This window comes from Gossypium hirsutum, chromosome A02, assembly GCF_007990345.1.
Source record: "Gossypium hirsutum isolate 1008001.06 chromosome A02, Gossypium_hirsutum_v2.1, whole genome shotgun sequence".
Classification (NCBI taxonomy): domain Eukaryota; kingdom Viridiplantae; phylum Streptophyta; class Magnoliopsida; order Malvales; family Malvaceae; genus Gossypium; species Gossypium hirsutum.
This window is the reverse complement of record NC_053425.1, coordinates 4,889,602-4,910,082: the sequence shown is the minus strand read 5'-3', so window position 1 is coordinate 4,910,082 and position 20,481 is coordinate 4,889,602. Positions and strand designations below refer to the sequence as shown.

General features: G+C 31.4%; 2 protein-coding genes and 1 non-coding gene across 4 annotated transcripts; 1 reads left to right on the top strand and 2 right to left on the bottom strand.

The window, feature by feature from the left end:
• Positions 1–6,588: 6,588 nt before the first annotated feature.
• Positions 6,589–7,975, top strand: LOC107923116 (RING-H2 finger protein ATL16). The gene has a single exon (XM_016853328.2). The coding sequence runs from the start codon at positions 6,893–6,895 to the stop codon at positions 7,844–7,846; it is 954 nt and encodes a 317-aa protein (XP_016708817.1). The 5' UTR covers positions 6,589–6,892; the 3' UTR covers positions 7,847–7,975.
• A 3,103-nt stretch (positions 7,976–11,078) lies between these two features.
• LOC107923107 (WAT1-related protein At4g08300) lies at positions 11,079–13,841 on the bottom strand. Of its 2 annotated transcripts, XM_016853317.2 has the most exons (7): positions 13,673–13,841; positions 12,674–12,939; positions 12,471–12,533; positions 12,267–12,383; positions 11,955–12,186; positions 11,712–11,870; positions 11,079–11,638 (listed from the first exon to the last, which is right to left on the bottom strand). In XM_016853317.2, exons 1-7 carry the CDS (start codon positions 13,694–13,696, stop codon positions 11,306–11,308), a joined length of 1,194 nt encoding a protein of 397 aa, XP_016708806.1. In that variant the 5' UTR covers positions 13,697–13,841; the 3' UTR covers positions 11,079–11,305. The 2 variants fall into 2 exon arrangements, with proteins under 2 accessions (XP_016708806.1, XP_016708805.1); XM_016853316.1 differs by lacking the exon at positions 13,673–13,841 and having other exon boundaries at positions 12,674–13,014.
• A 2,741-nt stretch (positions 13,842–16,582) lies between these two features.
• LOC121216397 (small nucleolar RNA R71) lies at positions 16,583–16,689 on the bottom strand. Its single transcript, XR_005912586.1, has one exon. It is a non-coding gene; the product is annotated as a small nucleolar RNA R71 (small nucleolar RNA).
• Positions 16,690–20,481: the final 3,792 nt, after the last annotated feature.

The window sequence follows — 20,481 nt, the reverse complement described above, 5'->3', positions numbered from 1 at the left end:
AAAAATATTATCTATTAAGCTGATTGAGTTTTAACTCGATTGGTATTAGCATTGTTATAAATATAGGAGAATGTGAGTTTGAGTGCGCTAAAATATATTATCGTCTTATTTAAAGGTTGAGAAGGGATTATAAATAGTTTTAGGCATTATATAAAAAAATGATAAGAACCTAAAATCAAATTAATATTTTAAAAAATACATCGTCTATCAATATCTAAATTCGCAATATTTATAAGTTAAAAAATTAATAAAAATTTTCTATCTTTTTATTTTATTATTTTTTTTAAAGTTTGACTTCAAATTTTTAAAAATAGAAGTTATAGAATAATTTTTAGTTTTATTTATCAAAATTTCACATTTTAAACCATTTTATATTACTATTAAATATCGAGTCATGGCAATTCTATGTCATTTATATCTTATTTTCTTTTCTTTTGAAAAATTTGATTTATTTTTGAAATAATTTTGAATAAATATTTTTTTCAAAAAAGAAATTAGAAGTGTAGCCAGGGTTTCGTAGGGCCTCAGGAAAGTTTTTTTATTTAGACTCCTTTAAATTTATAAAAATTTAAATTAGTAAAAGTAAAATTATATTTTAGACCTCTAAAAATAATAAAAATTTAATTTAATCCTTTAAAATTATAAAGATATAGATATTAAAATAATAAAATAATATTTTTACTATTATAAAAATATACAATTTAAAATTTCATGACTCCATCCCTAAAAAGAGCCCATCTCTTCAATTAAGGTTTTTTTTTCTACTTTTAATTTTGTTTAAACATTTGGAAAATGTTTTTTTTTTCTAAGCAATTTATATCTTACAGAAGTATCTCATTTCATCTCACTCATACAAGATCATTTTATTAACCAAGAAATTCGTGTTATACATGTTTTTTTTTTGTTTTTTTTCTTCTTTTTTCCAATCATGAAATATGAAGACTATAAAAGAAAATAATAAATAAATGTATACAAGTAATAAACATGATATTAATGATTATCCAATTATTATATCAAGATATCCCAATTTTTTTTTCTACAAAAAATATTACATTTAAAAAAATAATCATTAAACCTAAACATAATAACCACGAGCATTTACGGTAATACTGAAATCAACAAAAAGACCATACGAGCAACTCTATCATAGGAAGGATATCAGCCTCCACCAATCATGAGTAATAAATGATTAAACTTTCATATACTTTCATGTAATTTAAGATTTTGAGTTCAGCGTTGTTTTTCATTTAATTTAAATATCAGAATGTGTTTCAAAATTCAAGCTCCAACAACTCAAAATCACCCCAATCGATATACTTGCAAAAGTGACTGAAGCGATAATCAATATAAAAGTATACAAGTAATTACCATTTTCATGTGGAAGATAATGGTCAACTTAAACTGAAAAATATATATAATTACAAATCCTGCAAGAGAGTCAACAACAAAACCCAAACAAGCAAACAATTTGAATTAAAAAAAAAGAAGGAAATTTTGTTTTATTAAAAAAAAACAGTAATTTTTTAAATAATAATAATAATATCCAGACTGACAAGCAGGTAAAACAGCTTCTCTCATCAACAGCTGTTGCATGTGCAAATTTTCTTTTTCCGTTTTAATTTTAAAAAATGAAATTCATATTTAATTCTTTTCTTATAATATTTTTGTTGGTGAAGCGATTATTATATGCTTTTGGATGTGGTTGATTCCCAATTTGATCAGCGAATTACAACCATCGGATTGGCCAAGTATTTATAAAGTTAGTAATAGCCAATTTAATGTTATCACTTTGTAAGAAATTATTAAATATTGGATCTCAAGTTAGCAATTATTTCTGATAGATTTTAAATTAATTGGTTTGGTTTACAAGCGACTTGAAAAAGGATTTTTTTTATTTTAATATTTAATGTGGATTATTTGATGGGTTATAAATGGCTAAAAATATTTTTTTAAAATTTTTAAAATTAGGACTAAATTGATAATTTTTTTAAATATTGAGGAAACATTTTATTAATTTTTTTAGAATTAGAACTAAAATGAAAAATTTTGTAAACACTGAGGGCTAAATTTGTTGCATTTTTTATATTTAAGATCAAATTGATAAAATGTGTAATTTACATTAGAGGGTTAATTTTGTTACTGGGCTAATAAAAAATGCCCATATCATCTTACAGTGACTAAAACAATTAATTTCGAAAATTTTAATGACTAAATAAAAAAATTTAATAATTGAGTGATTGAAATAGAACAAAAGGCATAGTTGTGTGATCATTGTTATAGTTTACCAAAAAAATTCTAACATTTTTCTTATCATTATTTAAGAGAAAATTTTAATCAAAAGATCATTCTGTACGTTTTAAAATACATAAAAATTAATTTACTTATGTTTTCAATAGAATGACCAAAATACGAGCTCCCCTCATACTTTGAGGATTGAATGAGTCAGAATTAAAGAGGAAACAAAGCCTATGCTATACGATTTGTAGTTTATGTTGGGTAGAGAATCAACTACCATGATCTTATTCAAAGTTCAAAATAGGGGGTTAGTAATAATGCAAGTAAATGGAAGAATGAAATGAATTAATTGGCAAATATTTAAAAACTTTTATATATTTAGTATTATGGATGGATATTTTCTGACTCATAAATGTTTATATTAGTCGAATTAAAATTAAGAAAATTTAAAACAATATAATTATACAATAAGAAATAATTTTAATAGGATTATAAAAATAAAAATAGGGATGTTGCGAATGGTGAAGCATTAAAAACGTTAGATGAGTGAAATGTAGAAAAGAATAAAAAAGATTATCCAAGAAAAGATGAAAACTTATGGATATGTAAAAGTTAGGTGAATAGTAAAGTATTGTAGGTTCCCATGGCTAAGAAATCTAGACTTACATGTCATTTACTTACAAATTCTACTCTACAATTGTTGCCAAAATGGAAGTGGGGTCATCTAATATATATAGTTGGGAATAACAGTTTGTATATCCATAATTTTTTATATGCTGGTAAGTAATTAAAAAAGGAAGTGAATTTTAGAGCCTATGTTAAGGGAACCCTACACTCAATTTTAGCAAACAAAAAATTCAAGATAGAATTTTTTAGAAATTATGGATTTTTATAATTATTTAAAATTAAAAGTGGTAATTGGGTAAGTAAGTTTGGGTTTCGCAACTTTAAAGTAATTTTTTTATTACATTATAGTAATTAAGGTAATATTATCAATTAGGAGAATTGAATTTTCGATCACATGATTAAGATTTTGTTTAGTATTGCTTCTTAAAAATGTTACTCCAAAACACTTTTGAGCAAAAATAAAAAATTTATGCTTCTGCTTATGGTTAAAAAAAAGTTTCTGTAAAGTATTTTTTGTCTCAAAAGTACTTAAAGCTCAAAAGCATCTTGTTTAATAATATTTTTAACTAATTTTTTGTCCCAAAAGTGCTTCAAGAATGCTAAACTTGCCGTAAGGAATGAGGTGAATAGCCACCACACCACACCTCACCTCATGACTTAAGTAGTTTTTAAGTGTTCTTCGAATCAAATAATCTTGATTTATTTGGTAGAATTAATGAATCTTCGATGTTCGTTTTATAGTTCATGAAAATTAATTTTTTGAGGTTTGTGGTTGTCTCTCAATAATATCATCTTCAATAATCTTACATTAATGTTTTGAATTTGATTATTTCAAACTGAATTCTTTAACATCAAATTGTAAAATTTTAAATTTGTGTTAGGTTTATTTGAATTATTTTTTTCTCATAATCAAATTCAAATGAATTTAGAAATTTAGTTAAATCTTTATTAGGGCATGTAATTAAAAGCTTCACCTCTTGCCGTTGAAACAAAAATAGGGATTTGAAATTTGAATGAAACTTTTTTATACGTGTTTTTATCCGTTTTTTGATATGATATTAATCTTATTTGAATTGGAATGGTATTCATGTAAAACTCTTTTAATAGTGATTACTTCAAGTTTTGAACTTGTTATACCCCCCACCTTGGCAACAAGATGAAGCAAGACATGAAGCAACCTACAAACGACCCTTTGCTAGAAGCAACCTGTATAGAACCCTTCACTAGAAATCATCTGTAGCAACCCTTAACTTAGGACAACCCACAAGTGACCTCTCATGCACCCTACCTGAACTAGCTTGGAGAAAGCCCACTATGCACCCTCATGCAAACCACTAAGGGACCATCAAGTCATAACAATCTTATACAACCTCCAAGACGAGAATGTCAAAGCAAGACCACACAATACCCTATATGATTGAGAAAGAAGTTTCGCTTCTTTCAACCACATATTGGTCATACATTTTATGGAGAATGAAGACAAGATGCAAATAGCAAAATTTGAACGTTGATCCTTGAGGTGCCGAGAAAAAACTTTAACTATTTACACTTTTAAGCAGTTGGCAGATGGCATTAAACCATGATCTATCAAAATCAGGGATAAAGTCAAAAAAAATTATGGAGATCAAAATCGAGTTATATATTTTTATGAGAGCTAAAATGCAATTTCATCATGGTATTGAGCTCTATGTTTATAGTTTTTAAAATGGCTAAATTAAAATTTTATCATTTCAACAACATAATTCTCTATTTTAAGGAGATTAGGCTCTGCTTACCCAACTCCCTTTGCCCCTTATTAAAATAATCATTTTCTCCAAAACATTACTAGAAAAAAAAGAAAGAAATTAACATGAATCAACATTGGGTTCTATTCTAGCTAAGCTAGTTTAACAATTCACACCCACCCTTCAACTGCCCTTACTTATTTAGTAATTAATAAGGAGAAAATAAATTCTTTTCTTGAGCAAATTAAAGAAGGTTTTAAACCATTTAAAGGCTCACTAGGAATTAATTACAAACTCCATGACAATGATGTGAACCAAAAAGTCATCACAGACTAGAAATTTTTTGTTGTAATGGAAGAAGTTTCTTTTGTAAAAGAGCACACCACCTTTGACTAAAATAAATGGAAAATGCCCATTTTCAAAATATACAAAGACTGTTTTTCTTACATAAGAAAAGGGGTTGTCTCTGTATACGCTTTGTCAACATGACAAATATGGAGAGTGTCGGTTTTTTCAAAATAATAAATAAAATTTGTGGACCTTCCTTCTGCCTTGAGTTTGGAGCGTTGTTATACAAATTTGACTTTATTAGTTAAAAGATATAGCTTTTTGGGAGTGATGAAGATCAACGATCCACTTCAAAATATTATCTCATATTTGATCAAATTAGCCATAAATGTGGATTCTTTTAAAAAATTAGATTCTAAACCTTTTTTTTTAGTTTGTAATGAAAGAATTTATCACCTTAAGTGTACCTTAAATTTTAGCTACGTTAATTGTGTTTATTATTTAAACTTTGTTCTGTTATTATAATTCATTTAAAAAAATTAAAGGTAAAAGGATTAAATACACTTTTCATTAATAATTAAGACTTAAATTTAAAATCTGTAAAATACAATGTCTAAATTCCTTAAAATAAAAATAAATTAAATAAATAAGATGGAAGTGTAAATGGATTTAACAAAAAAAAAGAAAAAGAAAAAAAAAAGCAGATGTGAAAGGTAATCAATAAATTAGTAAACAAAAATAGCAGGCAAAGGCAAAATTAAAAAGAAAAATGATGGTTGCATGTGACTTTGAGACCTTTGGTTTTGCTTTATGATTGATGATGATTGGAAAAAGAAAAGAAGGGCAAGCAATTGAAATTAGCCAACCTTAATTGCATTGATTCCAATTAATTGTTTGGTCTTTAGATTAGGTTTAGAATTTATATAATTGCTTGTAGGTTGTTTCATATTGAAAGGTATATTAATCTCGTTCAACTACCATTTATCTAAACAATATATATACGTGGGATCCAAAAATATATGGTAAATTTAAAATTATAAAATTGTAAGTTAAGTGATAATATTATTTTTTAGATTTTTCAAAATTTATAATTAAAATTTTCTTTCTAGCTTTTCCATGTTTTTTGCAATTTACAATTTGGTAGGAAAAAATGTTAAATCAATTTAAAGCATGACTTGTTTAAATTTAAAGAAAAATTGTTAAATCAATTTTCCCAACCAACTGAGGTAATTTGAAATAATATGCATATGTTAAGGCTTAGTGTTTCGTCTTTTTCATTCAATTCAATTGGTACTTTTAAAAGGTGGTTTTTTGAGTTTTAGTTCGATTGACATGAGTATTATTATCAATGCAGGAGAATGTGAGCTCAAATGTGTTAAAACACATTATCTCTTATTTATGAGTTGAAGAAGAGTTATGGATAATCTTACACATTTTGTCAAAAAGAGTAAATATCTTATTTAAAATTGTACTATTAATTAACACTATTTACCACATTTTTTAAGTTTAAACTTCAAATCGTCAAATATGAACATCAAATGCTTGGTGCCCCCACACTTTATCATTCCTACGTTTATTTGAAGCCACCCCTATCATTCATTATGCTGAGCCAACCCATTCAATCCCCCCACCCAATTTTTTATACCTTTATTTAATTAATAAAATCATGTTTATATATATATAAAGGCACAATAATGGGGACACTGAAGTCTGCAACAATTTTATTTTTTTTTTAATATTAGCAGCCAAATTGCTGGTGGAAAATCTGAAAGAAAAAAACTCACCAAATTATGTACAACTACAAATAAAGATTTCTCCTTTTTTTTTTTTTGTTCACTTTATAAATTGGTATCATATTCATAGCCTTTTTCCTTTGAATCCCCCTAATTTTGACATCTCCTTCATTTATTGTCCCCCTACCTGTGTTTTTTTCCCTCCATTTTTCTTTGATTCTTTCTTCATTTCATCAAATACCCATTTCTAGTTTCTGCAAAACAGTACTGGGTTTTTAATCTTTCATGGATCTTGTAAGGAAAAGCTCACAAGCACTTTCACCAAATATCACATCTGGTCCTCCTCCTCATTTACATTCATCAGAGCCAAGTTTCCCCATTATAGCTATAGCTGTAATAGGGATTTTAGCCACTGGTTTCTTGTTAGTAAGCTACTACATCTTCGTCATCAAATGCTGTCTGAATTGGCACAGGATTGATCTTCTAAGACGATTTTCATTATCTAGAAGACGACCCGAAGACCCAATAACGCCTTACTCTCCAGCAATGGAACATAGAGGGTTAGATGAATCGTTGATAAGATCAATCCCAATATTCCAATTCAAGAAAAACAATGGGAACATCGATGAAAAGACCCTTTGTGAATGTGCTGTTTGTTTGAATGAGTTTCAAGAAGACGAGAAGCTAAGGATGATACCAAATTGCAGCCATGTTTTTCATATAGATTGCATTGACGTTTGGCTTCAAAACAATGCGAATTGCCCACTTTGCAGAACGAGTATTTCGAGTAGTACCATCAACGCACAAAGCTTAGCTCCACAAGATCCAATCAGTAATGGTGGTGATGAAGATTATGTGGTGATTGAACTAGGTGATAATAATAACCGTAGTTCAAGCGATGAGTCAATTAGTGGTTCACCTATGGAGCTCAAGGATGTGGAGAAACGAGGAAGGAAGTTGCATAAAGGGACAAGCATGGGGGATGAATGGATTGATAGTAGAAACAAAGGTGCAGAGTTTGGGATTCAACCAATAAGGAGGTCGATTTCAATGGATTCATCAGCAGATCGGCAGCTATATTTAGCTGTTCAAGAAGCTATAAGACAGAAAAGGGAAGTGAATGAGGGTATTAGCCCCATTGAAGGTTGCAGTAGCAGAGTGATGAGAAGGTCTTTCTTCTCTTTTAGTCATGGTAGAGGGTCTAAAAATGCAATTTTACCTGTTTATTTGGAGACATAAAAAACTACAGTTTTAGGGGTTTTTTTTTTTTACAATTTTGAGATTTTTTTTCATGTATTACTAGATGAGTAAATTTGTGACATAGAATTGAAATTGGAAAAAAAATTAATTGTGAATTTATTTTTTTTATTTTATGAGAATTGAAAATTTAGTTTATTTATTTTAATTTATTAGAAATTATTTCCTACATATTTTATTGTTTGACTTTTGCTTATTCATTACATATAAATTGCTGAATGATTAATTTTCAGATTAGTAATTTAATGGCAATGTTTAATGATTTAAAAAACAGATTAAAGAATGGAATTCAAAAATAGAAAAAGAAAATGATGATTTTATTTGGATCTGTTTCTGGGTTTATAAATTATAATGACTTGTCATATGGAGCTGGTCCATTATGTTCTTAAATGACTCAAAGCCATGATTATGGACATCATTACTTATTGCTTAAACAAGCAGTTGATTAAAGATTATGTAATTATTATCTAAAAACACACTTCATTAATTATAGTTTTATGTTCCTTTTATCATCACTTTAATCAATATTATTAGACAGTGATGAACATTTGCCTTCTTCTTTTGTTAATTTTTTAATCTTTTTTGCTTGATTGGATCCATTATTTGTCTCATATTTGCTTTGAGATAAGAGACAAAAGACTAAAAAAAATAAAAAGGAAGAGATAGAGGTAGAAGGAAGGAGAGAGGTCCCATTCAATTGATTTTGGTGGGGTGTTTTCCAATTGAGAGAATAAAAGAAAAAAGTTTATCAACTTCTAGTGTCAATAATGTTGTGGTTGTTGAAGAAAGAATATAGGGTTTGGCCTTGGTTGGTATTTGGTAATGGTCCTATTTCTTCTTTGCCTACACTAAATTTTTGGGTCTCTAAAATCTACCTTTTAGAATTTGATCAATTATATGAAAAAAACTTGTTATGTTGGAGGGATCAGTCCTCAAAGAATATTCACCAAATCCAAGCAAGCACTTAACCTAAAAGGAGAAAATGTCATAATAACTGGTTGTCACATGATGGGTAATTAATAAATCTCTATCAAGAATCGATAATAATACCTGCCAATGATCAAGGGGCATGAGCAGCTCTGCTAGAAAGGACATTAACCTCCACCAATCATGAGCAAAGAACAGTTAAGCCTCAAGTTTTCACGTACTCTCATGCAGCCTAGAATACCAAGACACCTTTTATTTTGCAAGCCCTTGACTGTCTTCAGCACAAAACCCTTTAGCCCATCTTCCTCTCCAAAAATCTTATTTAATCAGATTTTGTTTTATTTTACAATATAGAAATAAATCCTTTATTCCTAAATCGGTTTAGTTTCTTAAAAAAATCATAATAGTGCTAGGGTCAAGGTGCTGGTACAATCTATAAAATTTTAGTTTAATATAACATTTGGTATCTAAATTGACACCTTTTCCTAATTTGGTACCTAAACTTTTTTTTGGTCTAATTTGGTACCCAAACTTGACACTTTTTCTTAATTTGATACCTAAACTTGACACTTTTTCTTAAGTTGGTACTTAAACTTTTGGGGGGGTCCAATTTGGCACCTGAACTTGACTCTTTTTCCTAATTTGGTACCTATTTTTTTTGTTCTATTTGGTACTTGTCAAATATTTTACAAATTACTCCAATATACTACCAATGTTATTTTTTATGGGGTAGTAAAAATAGTCAATGTATGATTGAAATGTGATAGATGATACGATATTTTTTTGTATTTTGTATGTTCAATACTGTTAGTGTTATTTATTTAATTAATTTTTTATTAATTGAAATTTATGAATTTCTTTTAACTTGGGGTTTTAAAAAATCTTTTTTCCTTATTTAATATTAATTTGTTAAACATAGCTCAATACCTATTTTTTAACATGAATTTCCTCTAATACTGACAATATTTTTGTAGCATAACAAAAAAAAATACCATTAGTGTTTTGCGTAATTTGTATAATATTTAATAAATTTAGGTACTAAATTGAACCTAAAAAAGAACTTAAGTACCAAAATAGGAAAAAGTGTAAAGTTCAGGTACTAAATTAGGCCAAAAAATTTTTATCAAGTTCAGATACTAAGTATTATTTAAACCTAAAATTTTAAGTTATACGATACATTTGACCTCAAAAAAGATAAAATTTTGATTTACGTCATCATTGATTGTAATTCACTAATAGTTGAGAGACGGAGATATCAACGTGAGAAAATATAAATATTATGTGCCATGCTTATGTATTTATTGTTATTTATCAGTATTTTAATGAAAGATTAATCAAATTTTCAACCATGGTTGTGACCAAATATATGTTTATGGATTGAGCTGCCGTCTGAAACTTTTAAAATTCGTTGGTACAAATTCATTTGAGTCAAACCTAGATTGACTTGTAAAACCCATTTTCACTATTTGATTAATAAATATTTTTTATTATTAAATTACAAACTTGCATAAGCTAAAACAACCTAAATTTAAAGCTCGATCCAAGCATATTAAGCTCTGGATGAGTAATCTGACCCTTTCGAGTTGTGAGGTACAATTGTAATTAACAGAACAAGCCTAATGGACTACACCATGTAGGCCCAATAAATGGTCCTATATCAAATTGTCTTCAACAAAACAATTTATGGATTTTTAACTTCTAGCAAAAATACTCAGAATAAAGGTTTTTCATGCATTTTAGTCCATTTTATAGAAAAAATTAGGTAAATATTAACATGTTTAGAATAAAAACACAGTTGAATCGGATATTGTTTCAAAATAAAATAATGTAATAAAAATATAATTTGAAATTTGATATAAACTCTTATTTGAGCATTTTTGAAAAGATTTTACTCTTATTTATCATTTTTGAAAGATTTGGCCTTAATTTAAATACTTTAGTAAATGTTTAAGACTATTTTGAAAAGAACCTAAAAATTTAGAGCCAGTTTGAGGCTTTTTCCTGCAACTCAAAACATTCCTTTGGAAGATGGATTGTCACATTCTGAAAATTCAGCCATTGGTTAATGGATAGCTGGGTGGTAGTAAATGATTCCATTGAAATCTGTGTCTCTAATGGCTATTGCCGGGAATCTGAACATTAGTGGCAGCTTTTGCTTCATAATATTGAACTTTTAACCTGGAACTTTCTTATCTGAAGAGAATTTTCAGTGCTGGGGGTATCCAAATTCATGCTAATTGTCCAAAAATGTTAGTCAACAGTTTGTGTTAGTTTTGAACACTGGCTATTAAAACAATGGCAGATTTTCATATTTCAACCAGAAAAGAAACATAGATGAAGCAGGCAGGCTCCAATTTAGAACATTAATTTACAGATATGCATTTAAAACTATCTAAGATCCATAAATGTACTTGTTTCCTCTAAGCTTTTTCTATCCCTTTTTTTGCTCTTATCTTCTCCCATTTTTTTATATAATTTCTGGGATGTTTTGTTGTAATCAAAATATGCTGGTCTTCAAGGTTCGGATGGCGGTGCTTCCCTTTCAACTGAAAGGATTTTATGTGCTTTAGTATCGTTTTTGTGGTCATAAGCCAAGTAAGGCAGCTCTGCCGTGCCAATTTGAGCTTCCTGGTCACGATCTTTTCCCCACAGCACCAAATACAGTCCAATTATCACAATAGCTCCCCCTAATATGCTGCCCATATAAAGCCTTTCACCAAGGACGAAATACCCAAGAAGTGCCACCAATAACGTTGAAAGTGGATTGAACATGGTCACAAAAACAGGTCCTTTCACTTCGGTGCACCACAGTTGAATAAAGATAATCAGACCAGAACACACCACTCCCTGTCATGCATGATTCAATGTTAGAACTTTACATTAAGAAAAAGAAAAACATGACCCTTTTTGGGATTCTTACAGCATATAAAGTAGCCCAGAAGTCAATATTGAACCCCATTTTCCAAGAAGCTGGTTTATGGTTCACAATGACAGTGAAAACAGCTGATTGTGCTGCTCCAACAAAGCTCATCCATGTCGTTAATGACAGTGGTGCTGGATATCGTTTCAGTGTAAATGCCTACAAATTATTTTAGAACATCATAAGCATAGTGATTTAGTATATGTATGTTTTAATCTGGGGTTTTAAGTTTTTTTTTTTTACCTGCATGATGTATAATATAGACCAAGTTAAGCAGCTTGCAACAATGAGAATTGAACCCTTCAACCAATTCTCATGAATGGGGGATTTGCCTTGAATTTGAACAAGAGGAGGCCCTAGGTTTTTTACTGCAGGACCCTTGTATAATGTCATCGTTGTTACACCGACCAAGGAGACAAAAGTTCCGACAACTTTGGCTATTCCTCGTGGATTCCGAAGATTAACGACCTCCAATCTGTAATAAAAGTTGAATATTCATGGCCCTCATGGAAGATTTTGCTAATTTATGGATGGAATTCGAAATCGATATCTAACCTGAAAACAACTGCGATTATGAACGTCAATGAAGCTATGGTATTCACCAGTGCTGCAAGGAATGTTGGTGAAGTGTATCTTAAGCTCACGAAATACATGTTGAGGGTCAAACTCACCCTGTCGGAATCCAACAAAACACAAGTTTAGGTTGTTTTCATGTTAGTCGAACATCGCTACTTAAAAAGAAAAATGAAAAATACGTACCCTAAGATGGAGAGAACAAATATCTCTAGAAAAAGGGCAAAAGTCAGCTTTGGCCTCTTTTTTCTGCACCAAAAGGAAAAAAGAAAAAAAAAAAGAAAAAGAAAAAAAAAGACTTGAATATTCCAAACACTTTGATAAAAGATTGGTGCAGAGTATGGCTGACCCGTTGCGTTTTATTAGAACAACGTAAAATAGTAACTTACCTTTCCAGAAAATAGGCGAAAGGGTACATGACGATGCCGGCTACAACATGTCGGTACGTAATGTGGACATGAGGGTTCATTCCATGATTAAAGCAAGCTTCAGTGAAAATATATAGGAAAGTGTAACCAAACTGGCTAAGCACCATAAGTATATGAGGCTTGAACCTCCGGTACATGTCCGAATACGAGGAACCGGATTTGTCTGCCATTGTTTTGCCGTCGCCGGTGTTTTTTTCTTTTCCCTCTGTTTCAACTTTCTTAACAAACTGAAGAAGCAAAACTGAGTATATAAGTACACACATGAAAAAAGTGATTTTAATCTCCATTACTGTTGCCATGTTGTTGTCAGTATCATGTTCTTGATTAAAAAAAATTCCATGTTAAATTCTGTTAATTCCCTTCATGAATGTCTTTAAAAAAAAAATCAAAGAATAATTTCCCATATTCTTTATGAAAATTCTTTTGTTTCGAATAATTCATGACAACTGATTTAATACCAAGCATTGGAAATAAATTAAAAAAAAAAACATAAACCGATGGTTGGTTTTCAAACAATTCTTACATCAATTTGCTTCATGTTCTAATCAAGATATGCCTGATTCTTTGATTCATTATGCTAGATTTATGAACTTGTTGTCAATATCTGCTTCAATTTGCGTAGGCATGCAAGCTTATCAAACCCTATGTTTATTCGAGTTCGAAGGGGAATATTAAATATACGTATACGTCAGTTTTTTCATATATTTGAATGATTGTAACATCATAAATGTTCGGATAATATAGCATGAACGAGACATTGCTGGTTTTTAGTGAGTTTTCTGTCATCTACCCAAAAATTATCAGTACAAATAAAATCAGAATTGAATCTTTTTATGATCTCGATTTTATTCTTATTCTTAACCTTTAAATATATATATAGATAATATTTGATTAAAAATTCTTCAGTAAGTAAGTAAATAAACAATTGCATGCATGCATGTTCTGACTCTTATAATTTACCTTCTTTTCAGTTTCCAAATTCATAAGTAAAACAATAGTAAAACAGGCCTGACCAATCTGGTTTTTGGCTTTGAATGATTCCAACTATGATCAACCTTGAAAATTCAAGTATTTTTTTTCCGGGGAAACAAACAGAAACTAAACCCAGAATTTGTAAGTGTTTTTCAATGAGGCAGTTCTGTACAATGGAATGAGATCTTATAGGTTAAGAAAATATATCTAAATTAGATGATGTTTATTGCCTGTAAGGTACAAATTGCAGAAAAAGGGAAGAAAATTAACATTGAACTTTGTTGGTTGGCAGCAACTCGTATAGCTGTTCACTGTTTTCTTTTAATTTTTTTTTAAAAAACAACTGCTTAAAATCGATTTATTGTTTGAAAGAATTGGATTCGAGTAATCCTTTTGCAATTTTAAAGGAAAAAACATTTCAACCATGAATGATGAGATATTTCTCAATTAGAAGAATATTCAAAAGGATAAAATTTCGTTGAAGGTGTAGCAAACCACTAATAATAAAAATCATAACTCCTTTCTAATTTATAAGTGTGAAGATAATGCGTTTCAACGTACTTAAACTCATATTTTTTTATCGGCAAAAATTTACATATCAATCCAGTTAAAATTAATTGATAGCTATGTAATTTTTAATTGTTATATAAAAGTATGAAAAAATATATATACTATTAGCTATCATCTTAAAGAGACAAATTGGGATGAGAGTTTTATAGTAAATATAGCTAATTCATTTAAATTTAATTAATATATATTAATTGCAGCCTCGACTCTACCAAGCCTAATTCAAGATTCATTTGGATAGGTACTTGGAAAATTTCCTCCTTATTGTAAAAAATATATAATCATGTAATTGGTTAGGTTGTTAATTAATGATTCAATTGGTTTAATAATAATTAAATAAAAAATTAATGAAAAGAACTAAAATAGGTTGAACCACCAAAATTTTGTCTTAATTTTTATTTTATTTTTTTACGAATTTACAGGGATTTGCTCTATTTTCAATTATATACTATCAGTTAAACTTAACTGATCATCGATTTTCGATTTAATTAAACAATTCAATTTGATTCTAATAATATTAATTGTTTTTATTTGAAGAAGGTATTGATTGAAACCTAACTCTTCTAGTTATTCAGTACCAAAACTAACAAGTTATGGCCAGAGATGGAGAAAGAAAAAATAAAGCAATTGAAGCATGTCATGCAAAATTTTAGATGGAAAACACTATATATATAGAAGTTTGTTTAAGGTTCACGTCTACCCCTATTCAAGGATGGGTTATTTACTGATTTTGATTGGTTGGTTAGGTTCGGATTTTGAATATTTTTTATACTTCGAATTGGTTCAATTCTACCGGAATTACAATTATTAAAAATTGTTTGAATTCCCTATCTAGCCAGTCTACTCATTCCCCTGGCTTTATATATTATGGCTATAATATGCCTAAAATTGCATATATTCCCAGTAGGCTGACTCGACAATAACTTTGGCTTGATTGTCATTATGTCATATTTCCATCTCCAACCAGAAATTCATGGATGGTATAACACCAATTAAAGTGGAGAATATTTGTCTAAAACAGCAATTTTTACAAACTTGTCCGTCTGTTTAGACGTCAAAAGATCACGAAAAAAATGATAATCCATGGCTTTATTATCGTTTTAAGACATACGTACCTTAATAATCCTCTCCAAGTAGTACTACCAAAAGAACATTTTTAAATAAATCGAGCAAATTCTATACACATCCTTATGATAATTTTGAGGGTACCAACACTTTTTCAAAATTTCGGGTTTAAATTTAGAAATAAATAGTTGGTGAGTTGCTTTTGATATAATATAGATATATTGATATACTAGCGTGGGAGTATAATCTTGAATATATTTATATCGTGTTCATACTCATGTAAAAAACACTTGTTTTTGAAGCAAGATAGTCTATATTGTCTAAATCACACAAAAGTGATAAAATGGTGTTATCCTACTCCAATTTAAGTGGTTGAGCCTTTTTCACCTATTATCAAGTTTTATGTTGCATGTTTAACATGATAGTAGAGTGTAGTTCATATTGTTATGATGTGTTGTTTATATTTATTTAGCAAGCTTTCACCTATTATTGAGTGTGTGATCGTAGTCTAGTTTAGTAAATCAATAAAACGATCATCAAGTTTTTGACGTCGTTGCCGGGACTAAAATATTAGGAACACTTAATTTTTATTACCTTAGCCATTTTTATTTTTATTGCAATTTATTTTTGTTTTTATTTTAATTTACTAACTTATCTTTATTTGCTTCTGGCAGGTTTCTTCAGTTTATGACAAGAAGAAATCCGTTAGGACCATTGCTTTTTTACAGCGAAATTGAAAGCACAGCTCACAGAAATCGTAGAGAAATAAGGTGAAGTCTACAGTATATAGAGGAAGAGCACGAGGATGATACCAATGATACCGAGGAGATGGCTGAAAATCAAAATAATTTGCTACCTCCTGTGGTTGCCGCTAATCCTGTAAATCAGAATCCTGCTCCTCGTAATATGTACGACTGTGCTAAGCCCACTCTCACTAGGGCTGAATCGAGTATTGTTAGACCTGCCATTGCTGCAAATAATTTTGAACTGAAACCTAACACTATACAAATGATTCAACAATTTGTTCAGTTTGATGGTTTGCAGGATAAAGACCCAAATACTCATTTGGTCAATTTCTTAGAGTTCTGTGATACTTTCAAGATAAATGGCGTTTCTGACGACGCTATTCGCCTACGATTATTCCCCTTCTCGTTGAGAAATAAGGCTAAGCAGTGATTGAACTCCTTACCACGAGGGTCCATCACTACTTGGGATCAAATGACCGATAAGTTTTTATTGAAATACTTTCCGCCAACTAAGATCGCTAAGTTGAGGAAGTATATCTTGTCCTTCGTGCAAATAGATTTAGAGACTTTATATGATGTATGGGAGAGGTATAAGGACTTATTGAGAAGGTGCCCTTATCATGGGTTATCTCTATGGTTACAGGTTCAAACTTTTCATAATGTTTGAACCCCTCAACGAGGCAGATGATCAATGCAGCCGCCGGTGGTACCATAAATAATAAAACACCTGAGGAGGCTTATGAGTTCATAGAGGAGATGTCACTGAATAACTATCAGTAGCAAGTCGTGAGGACAAAGCCTAATAAAGCATCCGGTGTTTTCAACCTCAACGCGGTCACCATGTTATCAAACAAGGTAAAGCTCTTAAATAAAAAGATTGATGGTTTATGTATTTCTACGCAGGTACATCCGATAATGCAGTGCGATGCGAATGGAGGAGGAATGAATAACATAGAATATCCATCCTACAACCCTAGCATAGAGAACGAACAGATCCACTATATGGGTAATAATTTTAAACCTCAGAATAATCAATATAGTAACACTTATAATGCAGTTTGGAGGAACCATCCCAATTTCTTGTGGGGTGGTCAAGGACATCAAAACCGCAACCCCTTCCAAGTTTCCAACAACCACCTTACCAGCAGGAAAAGAAGTTGAACCTTGAGGAGATGTTAACGAAATTTATCTTGGTGTCAGAAAATTGCTTCCAAAACACCGAAACCGTACTAAAAAATCAGTAAGCGTCGATTCAAGGGCTTGAAAATCAAATTGGTCAACTTGCCAAGATGATTTCAGAATGACCACAAGGTAGCTTACCGAGTAATACCAAAACTAACCCAAGAGAGTAACTTCATGTGATTATTGTTCGAGATGAAGAAGGGTTAGTTGAAGATAAACCAAAATCGAGACAAAAAGATGTGATAGGTAAAGGTAAGGTTGAGGTGAGCCACAACGAGCAAAAACCGCTCATTAAGGAATATAAACCTTATAACACCCTGAATTTTGGGCCTAGAAGTAATGGGCCTTGAGTTTGGGATTGATTAGAAGGTGGCTTAAATAACTTAAATGTGTTTAAATATTTTATAATTGCATGGTTAGTTTAATTTTTAAGTGATTTAGAAAGGGTTGGTAGTGTGGAAAAAGTCCTGGTTCGATCCAGGGCTTTAGTAAAATTAGGTGGAAGGCTTATTAATAAGGCCTTGTAAAATTTAACCCAAGGAAACGCTTGGCCTAGTGGCAAAAGGCTTTGGTAGCAAGCAAGAAGTCTAAGGTTTAAGTCCTAGCCTTGGCGAAAATTTTTATAGCGCATATGATTAGTAGGGAAGCTAGCGTTTAGGCCTTATAAATATGTTTGGTGGAAATATGGCACAAGAGCGCCTGGGGGGTAGTGGTGAGGAGCATGTTATGGATCTAAGAGGTTGCAGGTTCGAATCTCAGGCCAGGCAAAGTTTTAAATTTTTATTCTTTAAGGAAACTGAGACTTAGGCATCTTATAGTTAATTGTGATTGAATGGTAGCACAAGATAGGTGGTGGTGCAGTGGCCAGCAGCGTGTTGGGAAGTTAGAGGGCTGGAGTTCGAGTGGTTTCATGCGCAAAAGGGAATTTAATTTTGCTGTACAACGCGAAGGATTGCCATTCGGTGAAAGCAATTTGAATGCAATTGTGGGCTAAAATTAAGGTTATGATGGAGATAAGGATAAGGATTAAGTTTGGATATGATGGTGATAAAATTGGAGAAATTGAAGGGAATTTAACTTGACGAGTTTAATTCGATTGGGGAGTGTAGGTTTGTTTTTTTTTCTTTTAGTATATATACGTGTGTCGTATGGGCAAGTAAGGACATTTGTTGTTTTTGTGTGCTTTAGTCGCATATTCCTGGGGGAAATTTTTTCCAACCTCTTGACCCTTTTGTTTTTTTTTCTGCAAATACCTGAGTAATCTCAAACCCTTCATCTTCTCTTTCCTTTAAGCCAAACTCTTGATATTTTATTCCCTATTTTAATCAAATCAACCTCTTCCCTCTTTAACTTAGCCGGTTGCTTCTTTTTTATTTAAGAGTCGATTCATACACTTTGGGGGTTGATTTCTTGTTGGCAAGCGATCTCGCGATCGGTAAGTGAATTAGTTCTTCTTCGGCTTTTGTTAAATATTTCTGAGTTCTTTCGTTTCTATACTTTTAAAAGTCGAATTTTCTTTATCCTTTCCAATACTATTACTTTTTTTAACCTATGGTTTCTCCATTTATTTATCTTTCTCCCTCTTATTCAAGAGTGTGATCGCTGACTAAGTATTAGTTGATGGAAAAAGGGGGTTTTAGCAGAGAAGTTGGGGTAGAGGCTCCCAAGTTTAAGCGACGTAAGGTGTCAGCCGTTAGGGACTTTCCGCCTGGATATTGAAGGGGGAATACGTCAGATTTCAAGTTACGTAGGCAGATCGCAGCCGATCAATCTAATAAAGGCAAGTATAGGTGGTTCTTCGATAAGTAGTGGATTTATTATGAATTAATGGGATGTGACTAATGGAGTATAATGTTGAATATAGGTTCGGGCGATTATGAATACTTAGTACTCCAGGTGATAAGGTGTGTACTTCTACCCTATGATAGCTTGATATAAAGCCGAAGGTGTGTACATACACTACACACACGTTAGATCGGCAAATCTCGAAATGCCGAAAAGCCGAAAGTTTGGCTGCGATAGTCTTGCGAGTGCGCGAACTGTCATAAGGGGGAAATCGATACGTTGATAGAGGCCCCATAAGTGATCTCATGGATTAGGGCTGTACTTAGGCCATTTGGGCTGAAATAGGCTAAATGGGCCAGACGGGCCGTGGGCCCAAAATAAGCGAATTTGTTGATTTGATAATAAGTGATGAACTAGTTATGTTGGTTACATGGCTTGGAATTGATTCAGGCCAGATGGGCCATATGAATTTGATTTAGGCTTAATAGGCCATATGAATGAAATTGCGCCTAGTGGGCCATATGCATGTATGTAGACTTGTTTGGGTTTTGTAAAGGGTTTTGGGCCTAGTATCTGATAACTGCTTAAACAGACATAAAACTTAATTAATTAATTAATCGTGACTGTGGACAAGTCATAGGGTTAAAGTGTGGTAATGGGTATATGCATGTCTAGGATTGGATCTAGGGAGAGCTTGGTACTTAAGCGGTCTTAATGACTCACTTCCTCTTCGCTAGAATCCTATCTGGCACATAGTATCTGTTCACTTTAACCAACGGGGACTTGTTAACTGGCTGAGATAGGTAATAAACCCATAATAAAGAGAAATTATCGAAATGCCCCTAAGGGCGAAAAATGACTAAAATCCCCCTATGTGTTGAATGTAAGATTTATGGATGTTACATGTATACCTGCTGCATTCATATGATATACTGTTTAGGTTGCATATGAGTTGGGAATTATGGAACGGAGGAAGTATATGAAGATCACATGGTTGCTTGACAACGTGGATCCACCGATGGCTATTAAGCCTAATATTTGATTAGCAGCTTCCTGCAATGAAGGTAGTACCACAACCGGGCTACCGTTGATGTGTATCGGATGGGTGGATCGATATTTATATCCCACATGATGTGTACCGGGGGACGGAGTTAATGTGTAGCGATTAGATTATTGGGGTGGATTGCACAGCATTGCATGTATGATATTATTGTGATATTATTGCGATGTGGGTTTTGGCCCAACTGAGGCTAATATGGGCTAAGGCCCAAAAGCCACCATTATTGAATTGGGCTCAGGCCAGAGTGACTGATGATTGCTTTATTCTCATTGAGGGTTGTACACACTGAGTTTTCAAAACTCACTTCCCTCCTTTTAATTTTTTTTCAGGTGATCCTTAGTAGGTGGTTCGACGGATGGAGGGACTCGGAGGGGGCCAACTAGCAAAAAGTT